This window comes from Salvelinus fontinalis, chromosome 17 (genome assembly GCF_029448725.1).
Source record: "Salvelinus fontinalis isolate EN_2023a chromosome 17, ASM2944872v1, whole genome shotgun sequence".
Classification (NCBI taxonomy): domain Eukaryota; kingdom Metazoa; phylum Chordata; class Actinopteri; order Salmoniformes; family Salmonidae; genus Salvelinus; species Salvelinus fontinalis.
The window spans coordinates 11200252-11227417 of record NC_074681.1 but is presented as its reverse complement, the minus strand read 5'-3'; the positions used below and the strand labels follow the sequence as shown (position 1 = coordinate 11227417).

The following is a 27166-nucleotide window of genomic DNA, read 5'->3' as shown; positions in this document are numbered from 1 at the left end:
TTTTTTTCTCGCCTGAGTAGCCTCGTTTCACTGCCAAAAATAAAATTTAACCATCTAGTGTTCAGCGAAATAACAACAACATGTCAAATACAGATAGCCTGGTTAAATAATTAACATCCAATCACGTTAACTGTTACTCTCTCACGGGAAACCTTCACTCTTGCGCAGACATTTCGAAATGAAACATAACAATTTGAAACACAAGCCACGGGAGTTTTTTGAGCGAGAATAAAGACGTCTTTCGAGTAGTAAGACATGTATAAATGCAACAGATACCATTAATAAGAAGGGGCTAGAAGCGTCTTAAATGGTGAGCTACCGAGTGGCTAAGACAGGCACGCCCTATACTATTGTGGACGACTTAATTCTACCTGCTGCCGCGGACGCTGGGAGAAAAGGCCAAAAAAACTATACAGACAATGTCTTCATCAAACAACACTGTTTCACGACGCATCAGTGACATGGCAGGAGATTTTTTTGTAACAATTACTGCTTTGCATACAAGCCAGTGAATTCTATGCGTTACAGCTAGATGAGTCAACAAAAGTGGCGGGCCTGGCACAGCTCCTGGTATGTCTGTTATATTTATGGAGGGGTCAATTAAGGAAGACATTCTCTTTTGCAAACCACTGGAAACCAGGACAACAGGAGAGGATATTTTTAAAGTACTGGACAGCTTTATGACACCAAATGGACTTTGGTGGTCAAGATGTATTGGTATCTGTACTGGTGGCTCAAAAGCCATGACAGGGAGACATAGTGGAGTGGTAACGCGCATGCAAACAGTTTCCCCCGACACCACTTGGGTACACTGCAGCATCCACCGAGAGGCTCTTGCTGCCAAGGGAATGCCTGACAGCTTGAAAGATGTTTTGGACACAACAGTGAAAATGGTTAACTTTGTTAAAGCAAGGCCTCTGAACTCTCGTGCATTTTCTGCATTATGCTATGATATGGGCAGCGACCATGTAACCCTTTTACAACATACAGAAGTGCACTGGTTATCAAGGGGCAAAGTATTGACACGTTTTTTTGAATTGAGAGAAGAGCTTAAAGTTTTCTTTAATGACCATCATTTTCACTTGTCTGACTGCTTGCATGATGATGAGTTTCTCACACGACTGGCCTATCTGGGTGATGTTTTTTCTCACCTGAATGATCTGAATCTAGGATTACAGAGACTCTCCGCAACTATATTTAATGTGCAGGACAACATTAAGGCTGTAATTAAGAAGTTGGAGCTCTTTTCTGTCTGCATTAACAAGGACAACACACAGGTCTTTCCATCATTGTATGATTTTTTGTGTGCAAATGAACTCAAGCTTACAGACAATGTCAAATGTGACATAGCGAAGCACCTGAGTGAGCTGAGTGCGCAATTACGCAGGTACTTTCCTGAAACGGACGACACAAACAACTAGATTCGTTGTTCCTTTCATGCCCTGCCTCCAGTCCACTTACCGGTAAACAAGAGAGACTCACCGAAATTGCAACAAGCAGTTCTGTGAATTTTTTATATAATCAGAAGCCACAGCCAGATTTCTGGATAGGGCTGCGCTCATAGATTTCTTACCTTGGCAAATCACGTTAACACTCTTTGTCACTTCCCACAAGCCGGGTCGTGACAAAAACTCACACTCATTCTTATGTTTAATAAATGTATCGTATAGTGTGTGCATGGCAGGCTTACAATGATGGCAAAAAACAACATTTGAGAGTATGCTGACCCTGGTGCTAGAGGGGATACGCGGCTGGAGGTTGAATGTTTGAAGGGGTACAGGACTATAAAAAGTTTGGGAACCACTGATTTTAACCAAAAGGGGTGGGTTACCCCAGAAGGGATTGGTTAAACCAAAATAGATGGGTTAAACCAAAGGGGATGGGTTAAACCAAAAGGGGTGGGTTAAACCAAAAGGGATGGGTTAAACCAAAGGGGATGGGTTAAACCAAAAGGGATGGGTTAAACCAAAAGGGATGGGTTAAACCAAAAGGGATGGGTTAAACCAAAGGGGATGGGTTAAACCAAAAGGGATGGGTTAAACCAAAAGGGATGGGTTAAACCAAAAGGGATGGGTTAAACCAACGGGGATGGGTTAAACCAAAGGGGATGGGTTAAACAAAAAGGGGATGGATTAAATCAAAAGGGATGGGGTAAACCAAAAGGGATGGGTTAAACCAAAGGAGATGGGTTAAACCAAAAGAGACGGGTTAAACCAAAAGGGATGGGTTAAACCACAAGGGATGGGTTAAACCAAAAGAGATTGGTTAAACCAAAAGGGATGGGTTAAACCAAAGGGATGGGTTACCAAAAGGGATGGGTTCACCCAAAAGGGATGAGTTAAACCAGAAGGGAATGATTATCAAAAGGGATGGGTTAACCCAAAGGGGATAGGTTACCAAAAGGGATGAGTTAAACCAGAAGGGAATGATTATCAAAAGGGATGGGTTAACCCAAAGGGGATAGGTTACCAAAAGGGATGAGTTAAACCAGAAGGGAATGATTATCAAAAGGAATGGGTTAACCCAAAGGGGATAGGTTACCAAAAGGGATGAGTTAAACCAGAAGGGAATGATTATCAAAAGGGATGGGTTAACCCAAAGGGGATAGGTTACCAAAAGGAATGGGTTAACCCAAAGGGGATAGGTTACCAAAAGGGATGAGTTAAACCAGAAGGGAATGATTATCAAAAGGGATGGGTTAACCCAAAGGGGATAGGTTACCAAAAGGGATGGGTTATTTGGGCGGCAGGTAGCCTAGTGGTTAGAGCATTGGGCCAGTAACCGAAAGGTTGCTAGATTGAATCCCTGAGCTGACAAGGTAAAAATCTGCTGCTCTGCCCCTGAACAAGGCAGTTAACCCACTGTTCCTTAGGCCGTCATTATAAATAAGAATTTGTTCTTAGCTGACTTGCCTAGTAAAATAAAAAATGAAAAGGGATTGGTTAACCCAAATTGATGTCTTGGTTTATTTAAAGTCAAGAGTAATACATGATTCATAACAAAAACCTGTATGTGATTGTGCTAAAATGCTTCATTTTCAAACCCATGTAGACTTCATTATCTTACCATATGATGGTGTATGGCAGCCATTTTCTCTGAGGGCAGAGTTGACCTTGTATGTCCTAGGTCAGTTCCTCACTAATGCCTGATTATGGGGGGCTTAAAATTACAGTCTGGGGTTAGTTGGGGGTCCTTGATTAAGTTTGTTGAGGATTTGGGGTTTAAAATTACAGTCTGTGGGTAGTTGGGGGTCCTTGATTAATTTAGTTGAGGATTTTGGGTTTAAAATGAGGACTGCTTCAGTACTCTCCAGTAGAGTCCACTGCTAAATCAGATAGTGCCTTCAAACTCCTCTTTAAGCATTGTCACGTTCCTGACCTATTTCTGTTAGTTTGTTATATGTGTTAGTTGGTCAGGACGTGAGTTTGGGTGGGCATTCTATGTTTTCTGTTTCTGTGTTGGTTTATTGGGTTGCCTGGTATGGCTCTTAATTAGAGGCAGGTGTTTGGCGTTCCTCTAATTAAGAGTCATATTTAGGTAGGCGTTTTCACAGTGTTCGTTGTGGGTGGTTGTCTCCTGTGTCTGTGTATATGTTTGCACCATACGGGACTGTTTGCGGTTTGTTCGTTTTATGTAGTCTGTTCCTGTTCATTGCGTTCTTCACGTTAAATGTAAGTTCGTCGTTCAGGTCTGTCTGCATCGTTTATTTGTTTTGTTTGTTTATGCAAGTTTAGTTTGTTTTTCCGTCGTGTTCAATAAATCATGTCATTTCACTACGCTGCGCCTTGGTTCGATCACTACTCCACCTCTTCGGATGAAGAGGAGGAGGATTACCAATCCAGAACCAAGCAGCGTAATGTCGAGCAACGGGAGAGTATACAGGACTTGTGGAGTTGGGAGCAGGTATTTAACGGAGAAGGACCATGGGCTAAAGTGAATCACCATCCATGGGAACAGCTGGAGGCAGTTCGGAGAGCGGAGGAGAAGAGAGAGAGGAACCGGTGTTATGAGGGGACGAGTCTTGCACGGAAGCCCAAAAAGCCTGTGAGTAACAGCCAAAAATTTCTTGGGGGGGGGGGGGGGGGGGGGGCTAAGAGGTAGTGGGCCAAGGGCAGGTAGGAGACCTGCCACTTCTCAGGCTAACCGTGGAGAGCGGGAGTACGGGCAGACACCATGTTACGCAGTAGAGCGCAGGGTGTCTCCTGTACGTGTGCATAGCCCGGTGCGGGTTATTCCACCTCCCAGCACTGGTAGGGCTAGATTGGGCATTGAGCCAGGTGTCATGAGGCCGGCTCAAGGCGTCTGGTCTCCAGTGCGTCTCCTCGGCCGGCATACATGGCACCTGCCTTAAGCATGGTTTCCCCGGTTCGCCTACATAGCCCGGTGCGGGTTATTCCACCTCTCCGCACTGGTCGGGCGACCGGGAGCATTCAACCAGGTAAGGTTGGGCAGGCTCAATGCTCAAGAGAGCCAGTACGCCTGCACGGTCCGGTATTTCCGGCGCCACCTCCCCGCCCCAGCCTAGTACCTACAGTGCCTACACTACGCACTAGGCTACCAGTGCGTTTCCAGAGCCCTGTTCCTCCTCCACGCACTCTCCCTGTAGTGAGTGTATCCAGTTCGGTGCCTCCAGTTCCGGCACCACGCACTAAGCCACATGTGCGTCTCCAGAGCCCTGTACACACTGTTTCTTCTCCCCGTACTAATCCTGATGTGCTTACCCTCAGCCCGGTGCCACCAGTGCCGGTACCACGCACCAGGTGTAGAGTACGCTTTGAGAGTCCAGTGTGCCCTGTCCCTGCTCCCCGCACTAGCATGAAGGTGCGTGTCCTTAGCCCGGTGCCTACAGTTCCGGCACCACGCACCAGGTCTACAGTGCGCCTTATCCGGCCAGAGCCATCCGTCTCCCCAGCGCCATCTGAGCCATCCGTCTCCCCAGCGCCATCTGAGCCATCCGTCTCCCCAGCGCCATCTGAGCCATCCGTCTCCCCAGCGCCATCTGAGCCATCTGTCTCCCCAGCGCCGTCTGAGCCATCCGTCTGCCATGAGCCTGCAAAGCCGCCCGTCTGCCATGAGCCTGCAAAGCCGCCCGTCTGCCATGAGCCTACAGAGCCGTCCGCCAGACAGGAGCCGCTAGAGCCGTCCGCCAGACAGGAGCCGCTAGAGCCGTCCGCCAGACAGGAGCCGCTAGAGCCGTCCGCCAGACAGGAGCCGCTAGAGCCGCCCGCCAGACAGGAGCCGCTAGAGCCGTCCGTCAGACAGGATCTGCCAGAGCCGCCAACCAGACAGGATCTGCCAGAGCCGCCAACCAGACAGGATCTGCCAGAGCCGCCAGCCAGACAGGATCTGCCAGAGCCGCCAGCGAGCCATGAGCGGCCAGAGCCGTCAGCGAGCCATGAGCGTCCAGAGCCGTCAGCGAGCCATGAGCGTCCAGAGCCGTCAGCGAGCCATGAGCGTCCAGAGCCGTCAGCGAGCCATGAGCGTCCAGAGCCGTCAGCGAGCCATGAGCGTCCAGAGCCGTCAGCCTGCCATGAGCGTCCAGAGCCGTCAGCCTGCCATGAGCGTCCAGAGCCATCAGTCAGCCATGAGCTGCCCCTCAGCCAGAAGCGGCTAGTAATCCAGAACTGCCCCTCAGTCCAGAGCTGTCTCTCTGTCCGGAGCTGCCCTTCAGTCCGGAGTTGCCCCTCTATCCTAAGCTACCTCTTTATCCTAAGCTACCTCTTTATCCAGAGCTGTCTCTCTGTCCGGAGCTGCCCTTCAGTCCGGAGTTGCCCCTCTATCCTAAGCTACCTCTTTATCCTGAGCTACCTTGTCCCGGAGCTGGACTTTATCTTGGTGTTGCCCCTTAAATTAGGTGGGGGAAATAAGAGGGTGGTCATGATAAGGGGTAAACGTAAGCTGGGATTGACTATGGTGGGGTGGGGACCTCGTCCAGAGCCTGAGCCACCACCGTGGTCAGATGCCCACCCAGACCCTCCCCTAGACTTTGTGCTGGTGCGCCCAGAGTTCGCACCTTATGGGGGGGGGGGGTTATGTCACGTTCCTGACCTATTTCTGTTAGTTTGTTATATGTGTTAGTTGGTCAGGACGTGGGTTTGGGTGGGTCTGTTCCTGTTCATTGCGTTCTTCACGTTATATGTAAGTTCGTCGTTCAGGTCTGTCTGCATCGTTTATTTGTTTTGTTTGTTTATGCAAGTTTAGTTTGTTTTTCCGTCGTGTTCAATAAATCATGTCATTTCACTACGCTGCGCCTTGGTTCGATCACTACTCCACCTCTTCAGATGAAGAGGAGGAGGATTACCGTTACAAGCATAGACTGCAATCAAGCAAGAGAGAGATAGAAATAACAAATCACCACACATAGACATTTTTATAAAAAAATATATAACTTTTACTCCTTGTGGCGGGCCGGGCGCCTGCAGGCTGACCTCTGTCGACAGGTGTTTCCTCCGACACATTGGTGCGGCTGGCTTCCGGGTTAAGTGGGCGGGTGTTAAGAAGTGCGGTTTGGCGGGTCATGTTTCGGAGGACTCATGACTCGACCTTCGCCCCCCGAGCCTGTTGGGGTGTTGCAGCGATGAGACAAGATTGAAATTGGGTAGAAAACGGAGGTAAAATATTAGCATAAATGTAGCATGAATAGCATCAGCTGCCACCCACAGCACATTTCTTTCATAACATTTCTCCCTCCTGGATGGCCTGCCATTTAGATTGATCTCATTGGCTGTGGTGTCTGGAGAACCAATTAGAAGCTAGGTGTCTTAGACAACACAACTTGATATCTGTGTGTGTCAGAGTTGGCACCAGAAGGTCAGCGTGACCTATTGACAACCTCGCTGAAACACGAGCCACTTAAATGCGCACCAACACACATCCTTGCACGCACACTCACTGACATACATGGATACAGACACTTGCAAGCCTTCTGTGTTGAATACAGTCGTGCTCTGTTGTGTACACAGATATTGAACATGTTGACAGACAGGTGAACATTCTTTCTACCCTTACTATCAGGTGTAACTATAGGCCAGAAAATAATGATATTTAGTTATTTTTCTGTGGCATTAATGGGGCAAATAAATTCAAAGTTCAATATATGCCATTCCATTGCCTATGTCTGTGCATTCGTTTTCCACTTTCAAAGACCCCTCCTCAGTCTTCTAAAGAAACTGACATGGATTTGAGTAATAGTGATCCATTCAGCCTTAGTTACCGCTGGCAGTGGCCCTGGGCAATGGGACAACATCACTGTGTGAAATCTGAGCTGAGATCAGCTGTGATAGGCACATTTGCATCCTATCACAGCTAGAGCCAAGCTGTTTTACAAGGTAAAATGCCTCCAGAGGCACCTTGGGGATTTGGCTCCTTCGTGAGAAACTCACACAACAAATATGTGTAGGATTCAAAGCTGCCACCAAATGACAAGAGTCAAGAGCCTTGGGAGTCTCAGTGAGACAGGATCAAAGGAAGAATAATGGATATGACCAGAGCCATGCATCTAGAGAGTTGAGACAACTTGTAGAATGTTGAATATTGTTCTAATTCTAGACAGTGACATAGCGATGTTTAAATATTCCCAGTGTAATGTTAATGACGCTCTAACACGGCTGCCATAGAATGTTGTAGTGACATGAGAATGCATCATAATGCAGAAACCTCATTGGCCCAACTCTCTAAATACATGGCTCTGGTAATGACTAGCTATAGGTAATGACTAATATGTGGTAATGCCTGAGACGAGATGATGACTGTCGATTACGAAAACTAACAAGTAACGATGATTAGACAAACACTCTTGATCAAAATGACAGGATACACATACAGTGTACTGTGGCTTTCTTTCAACTGTATGTGAGGTATAGTGACACTTTAAATAAAGTTTGATTTCATTTAATTTGACACACAGCAGCGCATCTATTTCTATTATCTAAGCCCGCTCCAGTCAACACAGACGCATACCGTATATACCTGTTTACCGTATATACCTGTTTACTGTATATACCTGCATACTGTATATACCTATTACTGTATACCTGCATACTGTATATACCTATTACTGTATACCTGCATACTGTATATACCTGTTTACTGTATATACCTGTTACTGTATATACCTGCATACTGTATATACCTGCATAATGTATATACCTGTTTACTGTATATACCTGTTTACTGTATACATGGATAGTGTATATACCTGTTTACTGTATATACCTGTTACTGTATATACCTGTGTACTGTATATACCTGTGTACTGTATATACCTGCATACTGTATACCTGCATACTGTATATACCTGTTTACTGTATATACCTGTTTACTGTATATACCTGTTTACTGTATACCTGGATACTGTATATACCTGGATACTGTATATACCTGTTTACTGTATATACCTGTTTACTGTATACCTGGATACTGTATATACCTGTTTACTGTATATACCTGTTTACTGTATATACCTGTTTACTGTATATACCTGTTTACTGTATATACCTGGATACTGTATATACCTGTTTACTGTACATGTATACCTGGATACTGTATATACCTGTTTACTGTATATACCTGTTTACTGTATATACCTGTTTACTGTATATACCTGTTTACTGTATATCTGCATACTGTATATACCTGTTTACTGTATATACCTATTTACTGTATACTTGCATACTGTATATACCTGTTTACTGTATATACCTGTTTACTGTATATACCTGGATACTGTATATACCTGGATACTGTATATACCTGTTTACTGTATACCTGGATACTGTGTATACCTGGATACTGTGTATACCTGTTTACTGTATATACCTGTATACTGTATATACCTGTTTACTGTATATACCTGTTTACTGTATACCTGGATACTGTATATACCTGTTTACTGTATACCTGCATACTGTATATACCTGTTTACTGTATATACCTATTTACTGTATACTTGCATACTGTATATACCTGTTTACTGTATACCTGGATACTGTATATACCTGTTTACTGTATATACCTGTTTACTGTAGACCTGCGTACTGTATATACCTGTTTACTGTATACCTGCGTACTGTATATACCTATTTACTGTATACCTGCATACTGTATATACCTGTTTACGGTATACCTGTTACTGTATATACCTGCATACTCTATATACCTGCATAATGTATATACCTGTTTACTGTATATACCTGTTTACTGTATACATGGATAGTGTATATACCTGTTTACTGTATATACCTGTTACTGTATATACCTGTTTACTGTATATACCTGTTTACTGTATATACCTGCTTACTGTATACATGCATACTGTATATACCTGTTACTGTATATACCTGTTACTGTATATACCTGTTACTGTATATACCTGCATACTGTATACCTGTTTACTGTATATACCTGCATACTATATATACCTGTTACTGTATATACCTGCATACTGTATATACCTGCATACTGTATATACCTGTTACTGTATATACCTGTTACTGCATATACCTGTTTACTGTATATACTTGCATACTGTATATACCTGTTACTGTATATACTTGCATACTGTATATACCTGTTACTGTATATACCTGCATACTGTATATACCTGTTTACTGTATACCTGCATACTGTATATACCTGTTACTGTATATACCTGTTTACTGTATATACCTGTTTACTGTATATACCTGTGTACTGTATATACCTGCATACTGTATACCTGCATGCTGTATATACCTGTTTACTGTATACCTGGATACTGTATATACCTGTTTACTGTATATACCTGTTTACTGTATACCTGCGTACTGTATATACCTGCATACTGTATATACCTGTTTACTGTATATACCTGCGTACTGTATATACCTGCGTACTGTATATACCTGCATACTGTATATACCTGGATACTGTATATACCTGTTTACTGTATATACCTGGATACTGTATATACCTGTTTACTGTAGACCTGCGTACTGTATATACCTGTTTACTGTATACCTGCGTACTGTATATACCTGTTTACTGTATATACCTGTTTACTGTATACCTGCGTACTGTATATACCTGCATACTGTATATACCTGTTTACTGTATATACCTGTTTACTGTATACCTGGATACTGTATATACCTGTTTACTGTATATACCTGTTTACTGTATACCTGCATACTGTATATACCTGTTTACTGTATATACCTATTTACTGTATACTTGCATACTGTATATACCTGTTTACTGTATACCTGCGTACTGTATATACCTGTTTACTGTATATACCTGTTTACTGTATACCTGGATACTGTATATACCTGTTTACTGTATATACCTGTTTACTGTAGACCTGCGTACTGTATATACCTGTTTACTGTATACCTGCGTACTGTATATACCTATTTACTGTATACCTGCATACTGTATATACCTGTTTACTGTATACCTGGATACTGTATATACCTGTTTACTGTATATACCTGTTTACTGTATACCTGCATACTGCATATGCCTGTTTACTGTATACCTGCGTACTGTATATACCTGTTTACTGTATATACCTGTTTACTGTATACCTGGATACTATATATACCTGCATACTGTATATACCTGTTTACTGTATACCTGCATACTGTATATGCCTGTTTACTGTATATACCTGTTTACTGTATATACCTGTTTACTGTATATACCTGCTTACTGTATACATGCATACTGTATATACCTGTTACTGTATATACCTGTTACTGTATATACCTGTTACTGTATATACCTGCATACTGTATACCTGTTTACTGTATATACCTGCATACTATATATACCTGTTACTGTATATACCTGCATACTGTATATACCTGCATACTGTATATACCTGTTACTGTATATACCTGTTACTGCATATACCTGTTTACTGTATATACTTGCATACTGTATATACCTGTTACTGTATATATATGCATACTGTATATACCTGTTACTGTATATACCTGCATACTGTATATACCTGTTTACTGTATACCTGCATACTGTATATACCTGTTACTGTATATACCTGTTACTGTATATACCTGTTACTGTATATACCTGCATACTGTATATACCTGTTACTGTATATACCTGTTACTGTATATACCTGCATACTGTATATACCTGTTACTGTATATACCTGTTACTGTATATACCTGCATACTGTATATACCTGTTACTGTATATACCTGTTACTGTATATACCTGCACACTGTATATACCTGCATACTGTATATACCTGCATACTGTATATACCTGTTACTGTATATACCTGTTACTGTATATACCTGTTTTCCTGTTAATTGTGTAATGTGAGAAGCTCCCATCTAAGAATGTGACTGATGAGAATAGAGAATGTGGGCGGGCTGTTCATAAATTCATCACATCATTTGTTTACCACAGACTAAAATAACCCAGGCTCCCTCCAGGGCCGACAGCTCCCAACACAATGCTGGCATTAACAGACATAGAGACACTAACACAGACTGGTCTAGGAACGGTTTCTTACTCATCTCTAGCAGCTGCTATACTAAGATGTTATATGATATGGTAAACTATGAGTAATGTATGATGTTTACGTTGAATTCAATACAATGGCGTTTCAATTAACCACAAAGAAACCCTAATTATATTAGAAAGTAGTTTATATGTGATTACAATTTGATAATGTATTTTTCCTTAGATAGTGACCACCGACCACATGTTCTGTTGCTCATGATGTTACCCCTCTGTATGTGGCTGTCTGGTTTAAGGGGTGCTTTGTGTTGATACTTCAGCCGGGGTCAAGCTCCACCAACACCTTAGAGTGGGATCTGGCTAAAGTGGGTACTGACTCAACACTAGTGTAGAACTAGCACCTCAAAGTGCAGACTCTTTAATCAACTTAATACAGAACTCAAAGCTGATAGTGATTATGCAATATTAAAGATGGAATCCGCAGTAGGGGGACAGAGCGCCACTGGCCGCCCCGTCACCTTTGTTATTGTTTCTTGTTGCCGAGCTGAGGAGTGTCGTGCAGCATGGTGAAACAAATTCCAGTACACATTGTGCTCTTCTATCGTGCGTGCGATGATGTCAGAGGGGGAAAACTGTGTTGGTTGTTTCCAATAACTTCTTTGTTGTTGTAATACCACAAATGGACAGTTTCACCATTAAGGATCCCAGCTTCAAGTGAGTTTTTGTGTTCACTTCAGGATTCACTCACCTGCATCTCCTGCTCAATGCGTAGTCTCTCCCTGCCCAGCTCCTCCTGGTAGAACTGTAGTGGAGAGAAACAGGGGCCTTAGAAAGTTATGTGTGTGTGTACGTGTGTGTGTCTGTGTGTGCATGTGTGCGTGTGCTTGAGTAATGGTGATATCAGTCCCACAGAGCGTAATTAATATCTCCTTCTCAGAAAATCTGTACAACAGCTGTAGTGATGATCAGGTCATTCAGAGAGTAGCAGAGTACACCGCGTTCTGCTGACAGTCGTCCAACAAAATGCATCACACTACCACCCTGCCTGCTGCCACAACAACACAACTTAACACAACACACTACACAACTGGTAGATTGAACACGACTAGTTGCATGGGTTACAGAAGGCTACAGCAAATACAAATGTAATGGATTGATTCTGAAACAGATTCAAGTATTAAAGGTAGACTCAGCGAAATGACGTTGCAACCAGCAGCATCACAGGTAGCCTAGTGGTTGGAGCGTTGGACTAGTAACTGAAAGGTTGCTAGATCAAATCCCCGAGCTGACAAGGTAAACATCTGTTGTTCTGCCCCTGAACTGGGCAGTTAACCTACTGTTCCTAGACCATCATTGTAAATAACGATGTGGTCTTAACTGACTTGCCTAGATATACAAAGTAAAACATATATTGAGATCCATCAGTTGATTCAGTCACACACAGTGTTGTGGTGCACGGGTTTGCTCCGCACTGTTCACAATGTGGTAGCCAGGGCTTTGAGCCTCACTCTTCATTGCCCTTAGGTGTTGTGGAAATTGACCACATGGAATTCCTCAATCAAAATAAGATTTTGACAACTGAAAGGATATAGATGTTTTTTTTATTTTTTATGTTTTCTTGGTGAATACGTTTTGAAACCTTTACTAACCTAAGAAGAGTGGTCTGTGGGTTTAAACACACACATATGGTGTGTTGCTATGTGTTTCTTGACAGTAGTGTTTATGTGTGTGTTGCTATGTGTTTCTTGACAGGAGTGTTTATGTGTGTGTTGCTATGTGTTTCTTGACAGGAGTGTTTATGTGTGTGTGTTGCGTGTGTTACGCTGCTATAACAGGTGTGCTTCCACATTTTGACATCGTGTTTCCACGTTTCCATGTGGTTCCATCTTTTTTACATGTGTGGGGACGGGGGAGATATGGATGAAGAAGGACTGGGTGAGGAGGGGGGAGGTTTTGAAAAGCATGTTAGCTATAGCTAAAGGAGGGGCGAGGAGGGTTGAGGACGGGTGAGGAAGGGTTGAGCTATGCCTACTGAGTGAGTGAGGAATGGGTGAGACTAGGGTGAGAGATGGGTGAGGTGTCCCAGAAACCCTGTGTATGAAGCTTTTCACTTGCTATTACAGGCCTGTACACACTACAGGAACTCAGTCAGTCAAATACATACAATACATGAATAGAATAACACAATCAATTATTGAACCATTGACCCCAATACAGACCCTACACATGCACTTTTCCTCATACGTGTAACAGGGATAATATATACCTCTGCATCTCTCTCTTTCTGCAGCAGGGAGGAGGAGAGGTCCACTACCTGTCCCTCCAGCTCTCCCACCTTCAGGGCCAGGACGCTCTTCTGTCCACTCAGCTCAGTGATCAGAGCCTCCTTACAGCGCAGAGCACAGGTCAGCTCCTCGACCACCCTACAGGAGGAGAGAGAGGAGAGGAGAGAGAGGTCAGTACCATAGATACCGTGTGCTAAATTTGGACTTGTAGGAGTCCTAGGCTTTCCTCCATGAGTTTGAAGGTGTGTAATTACAGCTTTTAGGTCACTGGTTCAAATCTGGCTCACATAACCATATACCGTGTGTGTACCTGTATTTGTTGGTGTGTGATGGGGGGTGATGAGACGTGGTCTGGGTGCTCTCCTCCTCCTCTGGGCTGTCCTTCATGTCCTCCAAGAGGGTCTGGGAGCTCGACCTGGCCAGGGAGGCCACCCTCCCAGCCTCACATCGAGCTAGCTCGGCCTCCTGGAGGAAAAACATGAAAAGGTCTCGATAGCAGGCTGTGTTTAAAGCTGATCTAATAATAGAACAACTAATTTCATCTCCACAAAGAACACAACTAACTTTAGCAGTGTGTGTGTGTGTGTGTGTGTGTGTGTGTGTGTGTGTGTGTGTGTGTGTGTGTGTGTGTGTGTGTGTGTGTGTGTGTGTGTGTGTGTGTGTGTGTGTGTGTGTGTGTGTGTGTGTGTCTGTGTGTGTGTGTGTGTGTGTGTGTGTGTGTGTGTGTGTGTGTGTGTGTGTGTGCGCGAGTGTGCACGTGTGTGTACCTCCTGCAGGAGTTGTATCTTGGTCTCCAGCAACTCCTGCATGTGGTCAATCTCTTGCTGTCTCTCCTCACATCGTCTCTGTAGCTCTGCCTCATTGTGACTGGACAGGCTCTCAGCTGTTGACCTATCAGAAAAAAGGAGAGAGAAAGGGAACATTGTGATTGGTCAGGCTCTCTGCTATCGTCATATTAAAAGAGAGGAAAAAAGAGCGATAATTGTGATTGGTCTGGCTCTATTCTGTTGTCCTATCAGGGAGTGGACATTAGATGGAACATCATGTTAAGTGTCTATCAATAACTACCAACAGTCATCCACATACACTCATAACACTGTGTTGCTTGTTATTGCGCCATCGGTGCAGGGCAGACCAGTGGTGTCAGTCCTGGGTCGTTTTAGGGTTGTAGTGTGGTCAGGTCAGGACTAAGACAGGATATGAGGTCATATGAAGTATCCCTGCTATAACTCATGGGATACCCTACACCTCCCAGCTACAAATAGAGACCAGTCAGACACCCAGAGTGTAAACCTTTTATTGTGTTCACATATAGTTCTGTGATAGCGCCCTGAAAACATCACGCAGACCAAGGCTGGAATTTGGTCAAACTCGCCATAGCTATCAATAAGCATTCAGAGTCTTTGTTTACAAACTACTGTCTTTGCACACACATATGGTATTGTGAAAACACGAGCATCAACCTGTGAGGGAAGACTACTGCTTGCAGTCGTACACCCTCTGACTGTGTGTGTGTGTTTGGTTTTATTATCCTTGTGGTGACCATAAGTCCTCACAAGGATAGTAAAACAAGGACAATTCCCCAGTCCCCACAAGGAAAAAGGTTATTGTAATTTATGGCTTAGGTTTAGGGTTAGAATTAGGGTGAGAATTAGGGTTAGGTTTAGGGTAAGGAGTTAAGGTTAGGTTAGGTTAGGAGTTTGAGGTTAAGCTCAGGGTTAAGGTGAGGGTTAGGGTTATGTTTAGAGTTAGGGTTAGGGGTTAGGGAAATAGGTTTTTGAATGGGAATCAATTGTTTGGTCCCCACAAGGAGAGTGTGTGTGTGTGTGTGTGTGTGTGTGTGTGTGTGTGTGTGTGTGTGTGTGTGTGTGTGTGTGTGTGTGTGTGTGTGTGTGTGTGTGTGTGTGTGTGTGTGTGTGTGTGTGTGTGTGTGTGTGTGTGTGTGTGTGTGTGTGTGTGTGTGTGTGTGTGTGCGTCTGTGCCTTTAAGTATCTGTTTTACTGAGTCACTCAATGACGCCATTCCAGAATTCCTGCTGTGGATCCCAAAATGGCACACGCCTTCCTGTCTCCTTGGGGCGTCTGTTCTATTCCTCCTCCTCCTCCTCTCCTCTTTTCTCCTCCTCCTCTCCTCCTCTCCTCTGCATTCCTCTGTTTTTAACTCAGACCATCTGACCATGGCAGACAGCAACTAAGAAATTTAAGATTATTATTAACCAGACTGTGTAATGTTACTGCTGGGTGGATGGATGTTACTGCTGGGTGGATGGATGCTACTGCTGGGTGGACGGATGCTACTGCTGGGTGGATGGATGTTACTGCTGGGTGGATGGATGCTACTGCTGGGTGGATGGATGCTACTGCTGGGTGGACGGATGCTACTGCTGGGTGGATGGATGCAACTGCTGGGTGGATGGATGTTACTGCTGGGTGGATGGATGCTCCTGCTGAGTGGATGGATGCTCCTGCTGGGTGGATGGATGTTACTGCTGGGTGGACGGATGCTACTGCTGGGTGGATGGATGCTACTGCTGGGTGGATGGATGTTACTGCTGGGTGGATGGTTGTTACTGCTGGGTGGATGGATGTTACTGCTGGGTGGATGGATGCTACTGCTGGGTGGATGGATGTTACTGCTGGGTGGATGGATGTTACTGCTGGGTGGATGGATGCTACTGCTGGGTGGATGGATGTTACTACTGGGTGGATGGTTGTTACTGCTGGGTGGATGGTTGTTCAAATCAAATCAAATCTATTGGTCACAAAAAAAAAACAAAAAAAACCACAGTGACTAGGTGAGACGTGTTGCTGTGCGTTTTGTTGCTGTGCGTTTTGCTGCCAACTTTACTTTACTTTGCTAGCTGACAGCTTTACGTTTTTTGTTTTGTTTCTGTTTTTAATTACCGTTTATATTTTTAGTTTTTCCATCGCAACTTTTTTCCCTCATTCAACTTTTTCACTCCGGACGCTTTATCTGGACATGGTTCGTCAACACCTTCAACAGCCGAAGCTAAGTAGTAACATTAACATGATGTCTTCTAATTGCAGTCGCTGTACTCATAATATACAGGAGAACGATCGCCTTACGGCGAAAATAGCTGTGCTGCAAGCCCAGCTTCAGACGCAATCGTTAGGCAAGGGTAATTTCAGTGTAGGAAAGGAAGAAACAGCGTCTGTGCCACCAGTAAGCACAGATAGTAACGTTAGTATAAATCCCCCCGCACAGTCCCCGCAGCCGGACAACTTTCTCATGGCTTCTGGAGGGAAATGCTGTTGGAATGCTCAACCGGTGTCGCTCATTCAGCCGACGGAAACTTTCAACCGGTTTTCCCCATTATGTAGCGAGTCGGAGTCTGAGTCTGAGTCTTCTCTTGTCTCTACTCCTCCCGTTACGGGGTCTGAGACGCCGAAGGCTCCCACCGTTAGCTCTGACAAATTGAAAACCCTAGTCATTGGCGACTCCATTACCCGCAGTATTAGACTTAAAACGAATCACCCAGCGATCATACACTGTTTACCAGGGGGCAGGGCTACCGACGTTAAGGCTAATCTTAAGATGGTGCTGGCTAAAGCTAAATCTGGCGAGTGTAGAGAGTATAGAGATATTGTTATCCACGTCGGCACCAACGATGTTAGGATGAAACAGTCAGAGGTCACCAAGTGCAACATAGCTTCAGCGTGTAAATCAGCTAGAAAGATGTGTCGGCATCGAGTAATTGTCTCTGGCCCCCTCCCAGTTAGGGGGAGTGACGAGCTCTACAGCAGAGTCTCAGCACTCAATCGCTGGTTGAAAACTGTTTTCTGCCCCTCCCAAAAGATATAATTTGTAGATAATTGGCCCTCTTTCTGGGACTCACCCACAAACAGGACCAAGCCTGACCTGCTAAGTGACGGACTCCATCCTACCTGGAGGGGTGCTCTCATCTTATCTACCAACATAGATAGGGCTCTAACTCCTTTAGCCCCACAATGAAATAGGGTGCAGGCCAGGCAGCAGGCTGTTAGCCAACCTGCCAGCTTAGTGGAGTCTGCCAATAGCACAGTCAGTGTAGTCAGCTCAGCCATACCCATTGAGACTGTGTCTGTGCCTCGACCTAGGTTGGGCAAAACTAAACATGGCGGTGTTCGCCTTAGCAATCTTATTAGGATAAAGACCTCCTCCATTCCTGCCATTATTGAAAGAGATCGTGATACCTCACATCTCAAAATAGGGTTACTTAATGTTAGATCCCTCACTTCAAAGGCAGTCATAGTCAATGAACTAATCACTGATCATAATCTTGATGTGATTGGCCTGACTGAAACATGGCTTAAGCCTGATGAATTTACTGTGTTAAATGAGGCCTCACCTCCTGGTTACACTAGTGACCATATCCCCCGTGCATCCCGCAAAGGCGGAGGTGTTGCTAACATCTACGATAGCAAATTTCAATTTACAAAAAAAAAAAATGGCGTTTTCGTCTTTTGAGCTTCTAGTCATGAAATCTATGCAGCCTACTCAATCACTTTTTATAGCTACTGTTTACAGGCCTCCTGGGCCATATACAGCGTTCCTCTCTGAGTTTCCTGAATTCCTATCAGACCTTGTAGTCATAGCAGATCATATTCTAATTTTTGGTGATTTTAATATTCACATGGAGAAGTCCACAGACCCACTCCAAAAGTCTTTCGGAGCCATCATCGACTCAGTGGGTTTTGTCCAACATGTCTCTGGACCTACTCACTGCCACAGTCATACTCTGGACCTAGTTTTGTCCCATGGAATAAATGTTGTAGATCTTAATGTTTTTCCACATAATCCTGGACTATCGGACCACCATTTTATTACGTTTGCAATCGCAACAAATAATCTGCTCAGACCCCAACCAAGGAGCATCAAAAGTCGTGCTATAAATTCTCAGACAACACAAAAATTCCTTGATGCCCTTCCAGACTCCTTCTGCCTACCCAAGGACGTCAGAGGACAAAAATCAGTTAACCACTTAACTGAGGAACTCAATTTAACCTTGCGCAATACCCTAGATGCAGTTGCACCCCTAAAAACGAAAAACATTTGTCATAAGAAACTAGCTCCCTGGTATACAGAAAATACCCGAGCTTTGAAGCAAGCTTCCAGGAAATTGGAACGGAAATGGCGCCACACAAAACTGGAAGTCTTCCGACTAGCTTGGAAAGACAGTACCGTGCAGTACCGAAGAGCCCTCACTGCTGCTCGATCATCCTACTTTTCCAACTTAATCGAGGAAAATAAGAACAATCCAAAATTTCTTTTTGATACTGTTGCAAAGCTAACTAAAAAGCAGCATTCCCCAAGAGAGGATGGCTTTCACTTCAGCAGTAATAAATTCATGAACTTCTTTGAGGAAAAGATCATGACCATTAGAAAGCAAATTACGGACTCCTCTTTGAATCTGCGTATTCCTCCAGGGCTTAGCTGTCCTGGATCTGCACAGCTCTGCGAGGGCCTGGGATCGGGAGAGACACTTAAGTGTTTTAGTACTATATCTCTTGACACAATGATGAAAATAATCATGGCCTCTAAACCTTCAAGCTGCATACTGGATCCTATTCCTACTAAACTGCTGAAGGAGCTGCTTCCTGTGCTTGGCCCTCCTATGTTGAACATAATAAACAGCTCTCTATCCACCGGATGTGTACCAAACTCACTAAAAGTGGCAGTGATAAAGCCTCTCTTGAAAAAGCCAAACCTTGACCCGGAAAATCTAAAAAACTATCGGCCTATATCGAATCTTCCATTCCTCTCAAAAATTTTAGAAAAAGCTGTTGCGCAGCAACTCACTGCCTTTCTGAAGACAAACAATGTATACGAAATGCTTCAGTCTGGTTTTAGACCCCATGATAGCACTGAGACTGCACTTGTGAAGGTGGTAAATGACCTTTTAATGGCGTCAGACCGAGGCTCTGCATCTGTCCTCGTGCTACTAGACCTTAGTGCTGCCTTTGACACCATCGATCACCACATTCTTTTGGAGAGACTGGAAACCCAAATTGGTCTACACGGACAAGTTCTGGCCTGGTTTAGATCTTACCTGTCGGAAAGATATCAGTTTGTCTCTGTGAATGGTCTGTCCTCTGACAAATCAACTGTACATTTCGGTGTTCCTCAAGGTTCCGTTTTAGGACCACTATTGTTTTCACTATATATTTTACCTCTTGGGGATGTTATTCGAAAACATAACGTTAACTTTCACTGCTATGCGGATGACACACAGCTGTACATTTCAATGAAACATGGTGAAGCCCCAAAATTGCCCTCGCTAGAAGCCTGTGTTTCAGACATAAGGAAGTGGATGGCTGAAAACTTTCTACTTTTAAACTCGGACAAAACAGAGATGCTTGTTCTAGGTCCCAAGAAACAAAGAGATCTTCTGTTAAATCTGACAATTCATCTTGATGGTTGTAAAGTCCTCTCAAATAAAACTGTGAAGGACCTCGGCGTTACTCTTGACCCTGATCTCTCTTTTGACGAACATATCAAGACTGTTTCAAGGACAGCTTTTTTCCATCTACGTAACATTGCAAAAATCAGAAATTTTCTGTCCAAAAATGATGCAGAAAAATTAATCCATGCATTTGTTACTTCTAGGTTAGACTACTGCAATGCTCTACTTTCCGGCTACCCGGATAAAGCACTAAATAAACTTCAGTTAGTGCTAAATACGGCTGCTAGAATCCTGACTAGAACCAAGAAATTTGATCATATTACTCCAGTGCTAGCTTCCCTACACTGGCTTCCTGTTAAGGCAAGGGCTGATTTCAAGGTTTTACTGTTAACCTATAAAGCGTTACATGGGCTTGCTCCTACCTATCTTTCCGAGTTGGTCCTGCCGTACATACCTACACGTACGCTACGGTCACAAGACGCAGGCCTCCTAATTGTCCCTAAAATTTCTAAGCAAACAGCTGGAGGCAGGGCTTTCTCCTATAGATCTCCATTTTTATGGAACAGTCTGCCTACCCATGTGAGAGACGCAGACTCGGTCTCAACCTTTAAGTCTTTACTGAAGACTTATCTCTTCAGTAGTTCATATGATTGAGTGTAGTCTGGCCCAGGAGTGTGAAGGTGAACGGAAAGGCTCTGGAGCAACGAACCGCCCTTGCTGTCTCTCCAGGGCTGGTTCCCCTCTCTCCAATGGGATTCTCTGCCTCTAACCCTGTTACTGGGGCTGAGTCACTGGCTTGCTGGTGCTCTTTCATGCCGTCCCTAGGAGGGGTGCGTCACTTGAGCGGGTTGAGTTACTGACGTGAACTTCCTGTCTGGGTTGGCGCCCCCCCTTGGTTGTGCTGTAGTGGAGACCTTTGTGGGCTATACTCGGCCTTGTCTCAGGATTGTAAGTTGGTGGTTGAGGATATCCCTCTAGTGGTGTGGGGGCTGTGCTTTGGCAGAGTGGGTGGGGTTATATCCTTCCTGTTTGGCCCCGTCCGGGGGTTTCTTCAGATGGGGCCACAGTGTCTCCTGACCGCTCCTGTCTCAGCCTCCAGTATTTATGCTGCAGTAGTTTATGTGTCGGGGGGCTAGGGTCAGTTGGTTATACCTGGAGTACTTCTCCTGTCTTATCCAGTGTCCTGTGTGAATTTAAGTATGCTCTCTCTAATTCTCTCGTTCTCTCTTTCTCTCTGAGAACCTGAGCCCTAGGACCATACGTCAGGACTACCGGGCATGCTGACACCTTGCTGTCCCCAGTCCGCCCGGCCTTGCTGCTATTCCAGTTTCAACTGTTTCTGCCTGCGGTTACGAAACCCCTACCTGTCCCAGACCTGCTGTTTTCAACTCTTAATGATCGGCTATGAAAAGCCAACTGAGATTTATTCCTGATTATTATTTGACCATGCTTGTCATTTATGAACATTTTGAAAATCTTGGCTCTCTCTAATTTTCTCCTTCTCTCTTTCTCTCGGAGGACCTGAGCCCTAGGACCATACGTCGGGACTACCGGCCGTGGTGACTCCTTGCTGCCCCCAGTCCGCCTGGCCTTGCTGCTATTCCAGTTTCAACTCTTCTGCCTGCGGTTATGGAACCCCTACCTGTCCCAGACCTGCTGTTTTCAACTCTTAATGATCGGCTATGAAAAGCCAACTGAGATTTATTCCTGATTATTATTTGACCATGCTTGTCATTTATGAACATTTTGAAAATCTTGGGTCTCTCTAATTTTCTCCTTCTCTCTTTCTTTCTCTCGGAGGACCTGGGCCCTAGGACCATGCGTCGGGACTGCCGCCCGTGGTGACTCCTTGCTGTCCCCAGTCCGCCTGGCCTTGCTGCTATTCCAGTTTCAGCTGTTCTGCCTGCGTTTATGGAACCTCCACCTGTCCCAGACCTGTTGTTTTTCAACTCTTAATGATCAGCTATGAAAAGCCAACTGAAAATTGTTCATGATTATTGTTTGACCATGCTTGTCACTTATGAACATTTTTGAACATCTTGGCATAGTTCTGTTATAATCTCCACCCGGCACAGCCAGAAGAGGACTGGCCACCCCTCATAGCCTGGTTCCTCTCTAGGTTTCTTCCTAGGTTTTGGCCTTTCTAGGGAGTTTTTCCTAGCCACCGTGCTTCTACACTTGCATTCTAGCTGTTTGGGGTTTTAGGCTGGGTTTCTGTACAGCACTTCGAGATATTATCTGATGTACGAAGGGCTATATAAAATAAAATTGATTGATTGATTGATACACGTGTAAAGCAGATGTTATTGTGGGTGTAGCGAAATGCTTGTGCTTCTAGCTCCGACCGTGCAGTAATATTTAACAAGTAATATCTAACAGTTTTACAACATATACCCAAAATACACGTAAATCTAAGTAAGGAATGGATTAAGAATATATATATACATATACGTCAGAGCGGCATTGGACTAAGATACAGTGGCATAGTATAGAATACAGTATAGACATATGAGATGGGTGATGCAATATTTACACACAATTAAAGGGACTAAGATACAGTAGAATAGTATAGAGTACAGTTTATAAGTATGAGATGAGTAATGCAAGATACGGAGACATTATTAAAGTGGCTAGTGTTTCATTTCCTTAAAGTGGTCAGTGATTCCTAATCTCTGTCTATAGGCAGCAGCCTCTGATGTGCTGGTGATGACTGTTTACCAGTCAGTGGTGTAGTATAGAATACAATACAGTATATACATAAATATACACTAAGATAACGTAGAATAGTGTGGAGTGCAGTTTATTCATATGAGATGAGTAATGCTCAATACGGAAACATTAGTTATTTTAGTTTTTAGTTATTTTACATAAGTTATTTTCGGTCATAAGAGAAGATAGCAGCAACATTATGTACAAAATGAGTAAAAAAATAAGTTACAAAAAACGCAGATAAACACAATCGGTTGGGGGCACGTAAAATGTCTGCCTTCTGCTCCGGCGCCAGCTATTTGATACTATCTCCATATTATTACAACAATGTAACGTTTATTAGCTGATCTGATGCTATCTCCATATTAATACAGTAATGTAATGTTGATTAGCTGATCTGATGCTATCTCCATATTAATACAGTAATGTAATGTTGATTAGCTGATCTGATGCTATCTCCATATTAATACAGTAATGTTGATTAGCTGATCTGATGCTATCTCCATATTAATACAGTAATGTTGATTAGCTGATCTGATACTATCTCCATATTAATACAGTAATGTTGATTAGCTGATCTGATGCTATCTCCATATTAATACAGTAATGTAACGTTTATTAGCTGATCTGATGCTATCTCCATATTAATACAATAATGTAACGTTTATTAGCTGATCTGATGCTATGTCCATATTAATACAGTAATATAAGGTTGATTAGCTGATCTGATGCTATCTCCATATTAATACAATAATGTAACGTTTATTAGCTGATCTGATGCTATGTCCATATTAATACAGTAATATAAGGTTGATTAGCTGATCTGATGCTATCTCCATATTAATACAATAATGTAACGTTTATTAGCTGATCTGATGCTATGTCCATATTAATACAATAATGTAACGTTTATTAGCTGATCTGATGCTATGTCCATATTAATACAGTAATATAAGGTTGATTAGCTGATCTGATGCTATCTCCATATTAATACAGTAATGTTGATTAGCTGATCTGATGCTATCTCCATATTAATACAGTAATGTAATGTTGATTAGCTGATCTGATGCTATCTCCATATTAATACAGTAATGTTGATGTCACGATCGTGTGGCGGATTAACGGACCAAAATGCAGCAGTTGGAAAATAAGCCATCTTCTTTTATTTTAACACGAAGATGAACACGACACAAAAACACTTTAACAAAACAACAAAACGACCGTGAAGCTACAAACGTTGTGCACAAAACATACAGGCTACTAACGTTCTTACATAGACAATTACCCACAACCAATGAGAGCCTATGGCTACCCTAAATAAGGCTCCCAATCAGAGACAACCGAAATCAGCTGTCTCTAATTGGGAACTCATTCAGGTAACCATAGACTCTTCTAGATAACTCACCAACATAGACAACGCTAGACATCTACACTCAACACAAAACCATATATTACACCCCATAACCCCTTTACCAAATAAACACCCAAAACCAACAAAACATAAACATTCCCCATGTCACACCCTGACCTAACTAAAATAATAAAGAAAACAAAGAATAATAAGGCCAGGGCGTGACATAACCCCCCCCTTGAGGCGCGAACTCCGGGCGCACCATACACAGTCTAGGGGAGGGTCTGGGTGGGCTCCCCTCCACGGTGGCGGCTCCGGCTCTGGTCGTAGTCCCCACGTCACCACAGTACCTAACCACCTCCTAGGCTTCCTCCAAACGACCCCCCTCCACATTAACCCCATTGCATTAAGGGGGAGTTCCGGACTAAGGGACAGCTCCGGACTAAGGACCAGTACCAGGGTAAGGGGCAGTACCAGGGTCAGGGGCAGTACCAGGGTCAGGGGCAGCACCAGGGTAAGGGGCAGCACCAGGGTAAGGGGCAGCACCAGGGTAAGGGGCAGCACCAGGGTAAGGGGCAGCACCAGGGTAAGGGGCAGCTCCGGACTGAGGAATGGCAGCTCCGGACTGAGGGACTGCAGCTCCGGACTGAGGGACTGCAGCTCCGGACTGAGGGACTGCAGCTCCGGACTGAGGGACGGCCCATGGCTGGCTGACAGATCTGGCTGCTCATGGCTGGCTAACGGATCTGGCTGCTCATGGCTGGCTAACTGATCTGGCTGCTCATGGCTGGCTGACGGATCTGGCTGCTCATGGCTGGCTGACGGATCTGGCTGCTCGTGGCTGGCTGACGGATCTGGCTGCTCGTGGCTGGCTGACGGATCTGGCTGCTCGTGGCTGGCTGACGGATCTGGCTGCTCATGGCTAGCTGACGGATCTGGCTGCTCATGGCTAGCTGACGGATCTGGCTGCTCATGGCTAGCTGACGGATCTGGCTGCTCATGGCTAGCTGACGGATCTGGCTGCTCATGGCTAGCTGACGGATCTGGCTGCTCATGGCTAGCTGACGGATCTGGCTGCTCATGGCTAGCTGACGGATCTGGCTGCTCATGGCTAGCTGACGGATCTGGCTGCTCATGGCTGGCTGACGGATCTGGCTGCTCATGGCTGGCTGACTGATCTGGCTGCTCCTGTCTGGTTGGCGGCTCTGGCAGATCCTGTCTGGTTGGCGGCTCTGGCAGATCCTGTCTGGTTGGCGGCTCTGGCAGATCCTGTCTGACGGACGGCTCTAGCGGCTCCTGTCTGGCTGGCGGCTCTAGCGGCTCCTGTCTGGCGGACGGCTCAGTGGGCTCATGGCAGACGGGCGGCTTTGCAGGTTCATGGCAGACGGGCGGCTTTGCAGGCTCATTGCAGACGGATGGCTCAGATGGCGCTGGGGAGACGGATGGCTCAGATGGCGCTGGGGAGACGGATGGCTCAGATGGCGCTTGGCAGACGGGCAGTTCAGTCATTGCTGTGCAGACGGCAGACTCCTGCCGGCTGAGGCGCACTGTAGGCCTGGTGCGTGGTGCCGGGACTGGTGGCACCGGGCTGGGGACACGCATCTCAGGGCTAGTGCGGGGAGCAGCAACAGGACGCACAGGACTCTGGGGACACACAGGAGGCTTGGTGCGTGGTTTAGACACTGGTGGTAAAGGGCTGGAGACACGCACCATATAGCTAGTGCGTGGAGGAGGCACTGGTGGTACTGGATTGGGGCGGGGAGGTGGCGCCGGAAATACCGGACCGTGCAGGCGTACTGGCTCCCTTGAACGCCGAGCCTGCCCAACCTTACCTGGTTCTATGCTCCCCGTCGCCTGACCAGTGCGGGGAGGTGGAATAACCCGCACCGGCCTATGTAGGCGAACCGGGGACACCATGCGTAAGGCTGGTGCCATGTACGCCGGCCCGAGAAGACGCACTGGTGACCAGATGCGTTGGGCCGGCTTCATGACATATGGCTCAACGCTCAGTCTAGCCCGGCCGATACGTGGAGCCGAAATGTACCGAACCGGGCTATGCACGCGTACAGGAGACACCGTGCGCTCTACTGCGTAACACGGTGTCTGCCCGTACTCCCGCTCTCCACGGTAAGTACAGGGAGTAGGCGCAGGTTTCCTACCTGACTTCGCCACACTCCCTTTAAGGCCCCCCCCAAGAAATTTTTGGGGTGTACTCACGGGTTTCCAGCCTTGTCTCCATGCTGCCTCCTCATATCGCCTCCTCTCGGCTTTCGCTGCCTCCAGCTCTTCACGAGGGAGGCGATATTCTCCAGGTTGATCCCAAGGTCCATCTCTTTCCAATTCGTCCTCCCAACTCCAGAGATCCTGTGTAGGTAGGTCCTGTTGCCGCCTTCCATGCCGCTTGGTCCTATGGTGGGTAATTCTGTCACGATCGTGTGGCGGATTAACGGACCAAAATGCAGCAGTTGGAAAATAAGCCATCTTCTTTTATTTTAACACGAAGATGAACACGACACAAAAACACTTTAACAAAACAACAAAACAACAAAACGACCGTGAAGCTACAAACGTTGTGCACAAAACATACAGGCTACTAACGTTCTTACATAGACAATTACCCACAACCAATGAGAGCCTATGGCTACCCTAAATAAGGCTCCCAATCAGAGACAACCGAAATCAGCTGTCTCTAATTGGGAACTCATTCAGGTAACCATAGACTCTTCTAGATAACTCACCAACATAGACAACGCTAGACATCTACACTCAACACAAAACCATATATTACACCCTATAACCCCTTTACCAAATAAACACCCAAAACCAACAAAACATAAACATTCCCCATGTCACACCCTGACCTAACTAAAATAATAAAGAAAACAAAGAATAATAAGGCCAGGGCGTGACAGTTGATTAGCTGATCTGATGCTATCTCCATATTAA

At 45.0% G+C, this 27166-nt stretch overlaps 1 protein-coding gene across 1 annotated transcript in view; it reads right to left on the bottom strand.

Annotated features, from left to right (window-relative positions):
- Nucleotides 1-27166, bottom strand: part of LOC129813685 (myomegalin-like) — a 114947-nt gene that overhangs the window by 50784 nt on the left and 36997 nt on the right. Inside the window, exons 6-9 of the mRNA XM_055866097.1 lie at nucleotides 14525-14648; nucleotides 14068-14222; nucleotides 13739-13895; nucleotides 12221-12274 (exon numbers count right to left, since the gene is read on the bottom strand). Coding sequence (XP_055722072.1) covers nucleotides 12221-12274; nucleotides 13739-13895; nucleotides 14068-14222; nucleotides 14525-14648 — 490 coding nt within the window. The remainder of the gene's footprint in view (nucleotides 1-12220; nucleotides 12275-13738; nucleotides 13896-14067; nucleotides 14223-14524; nucleotides 14649-27166) is intronic.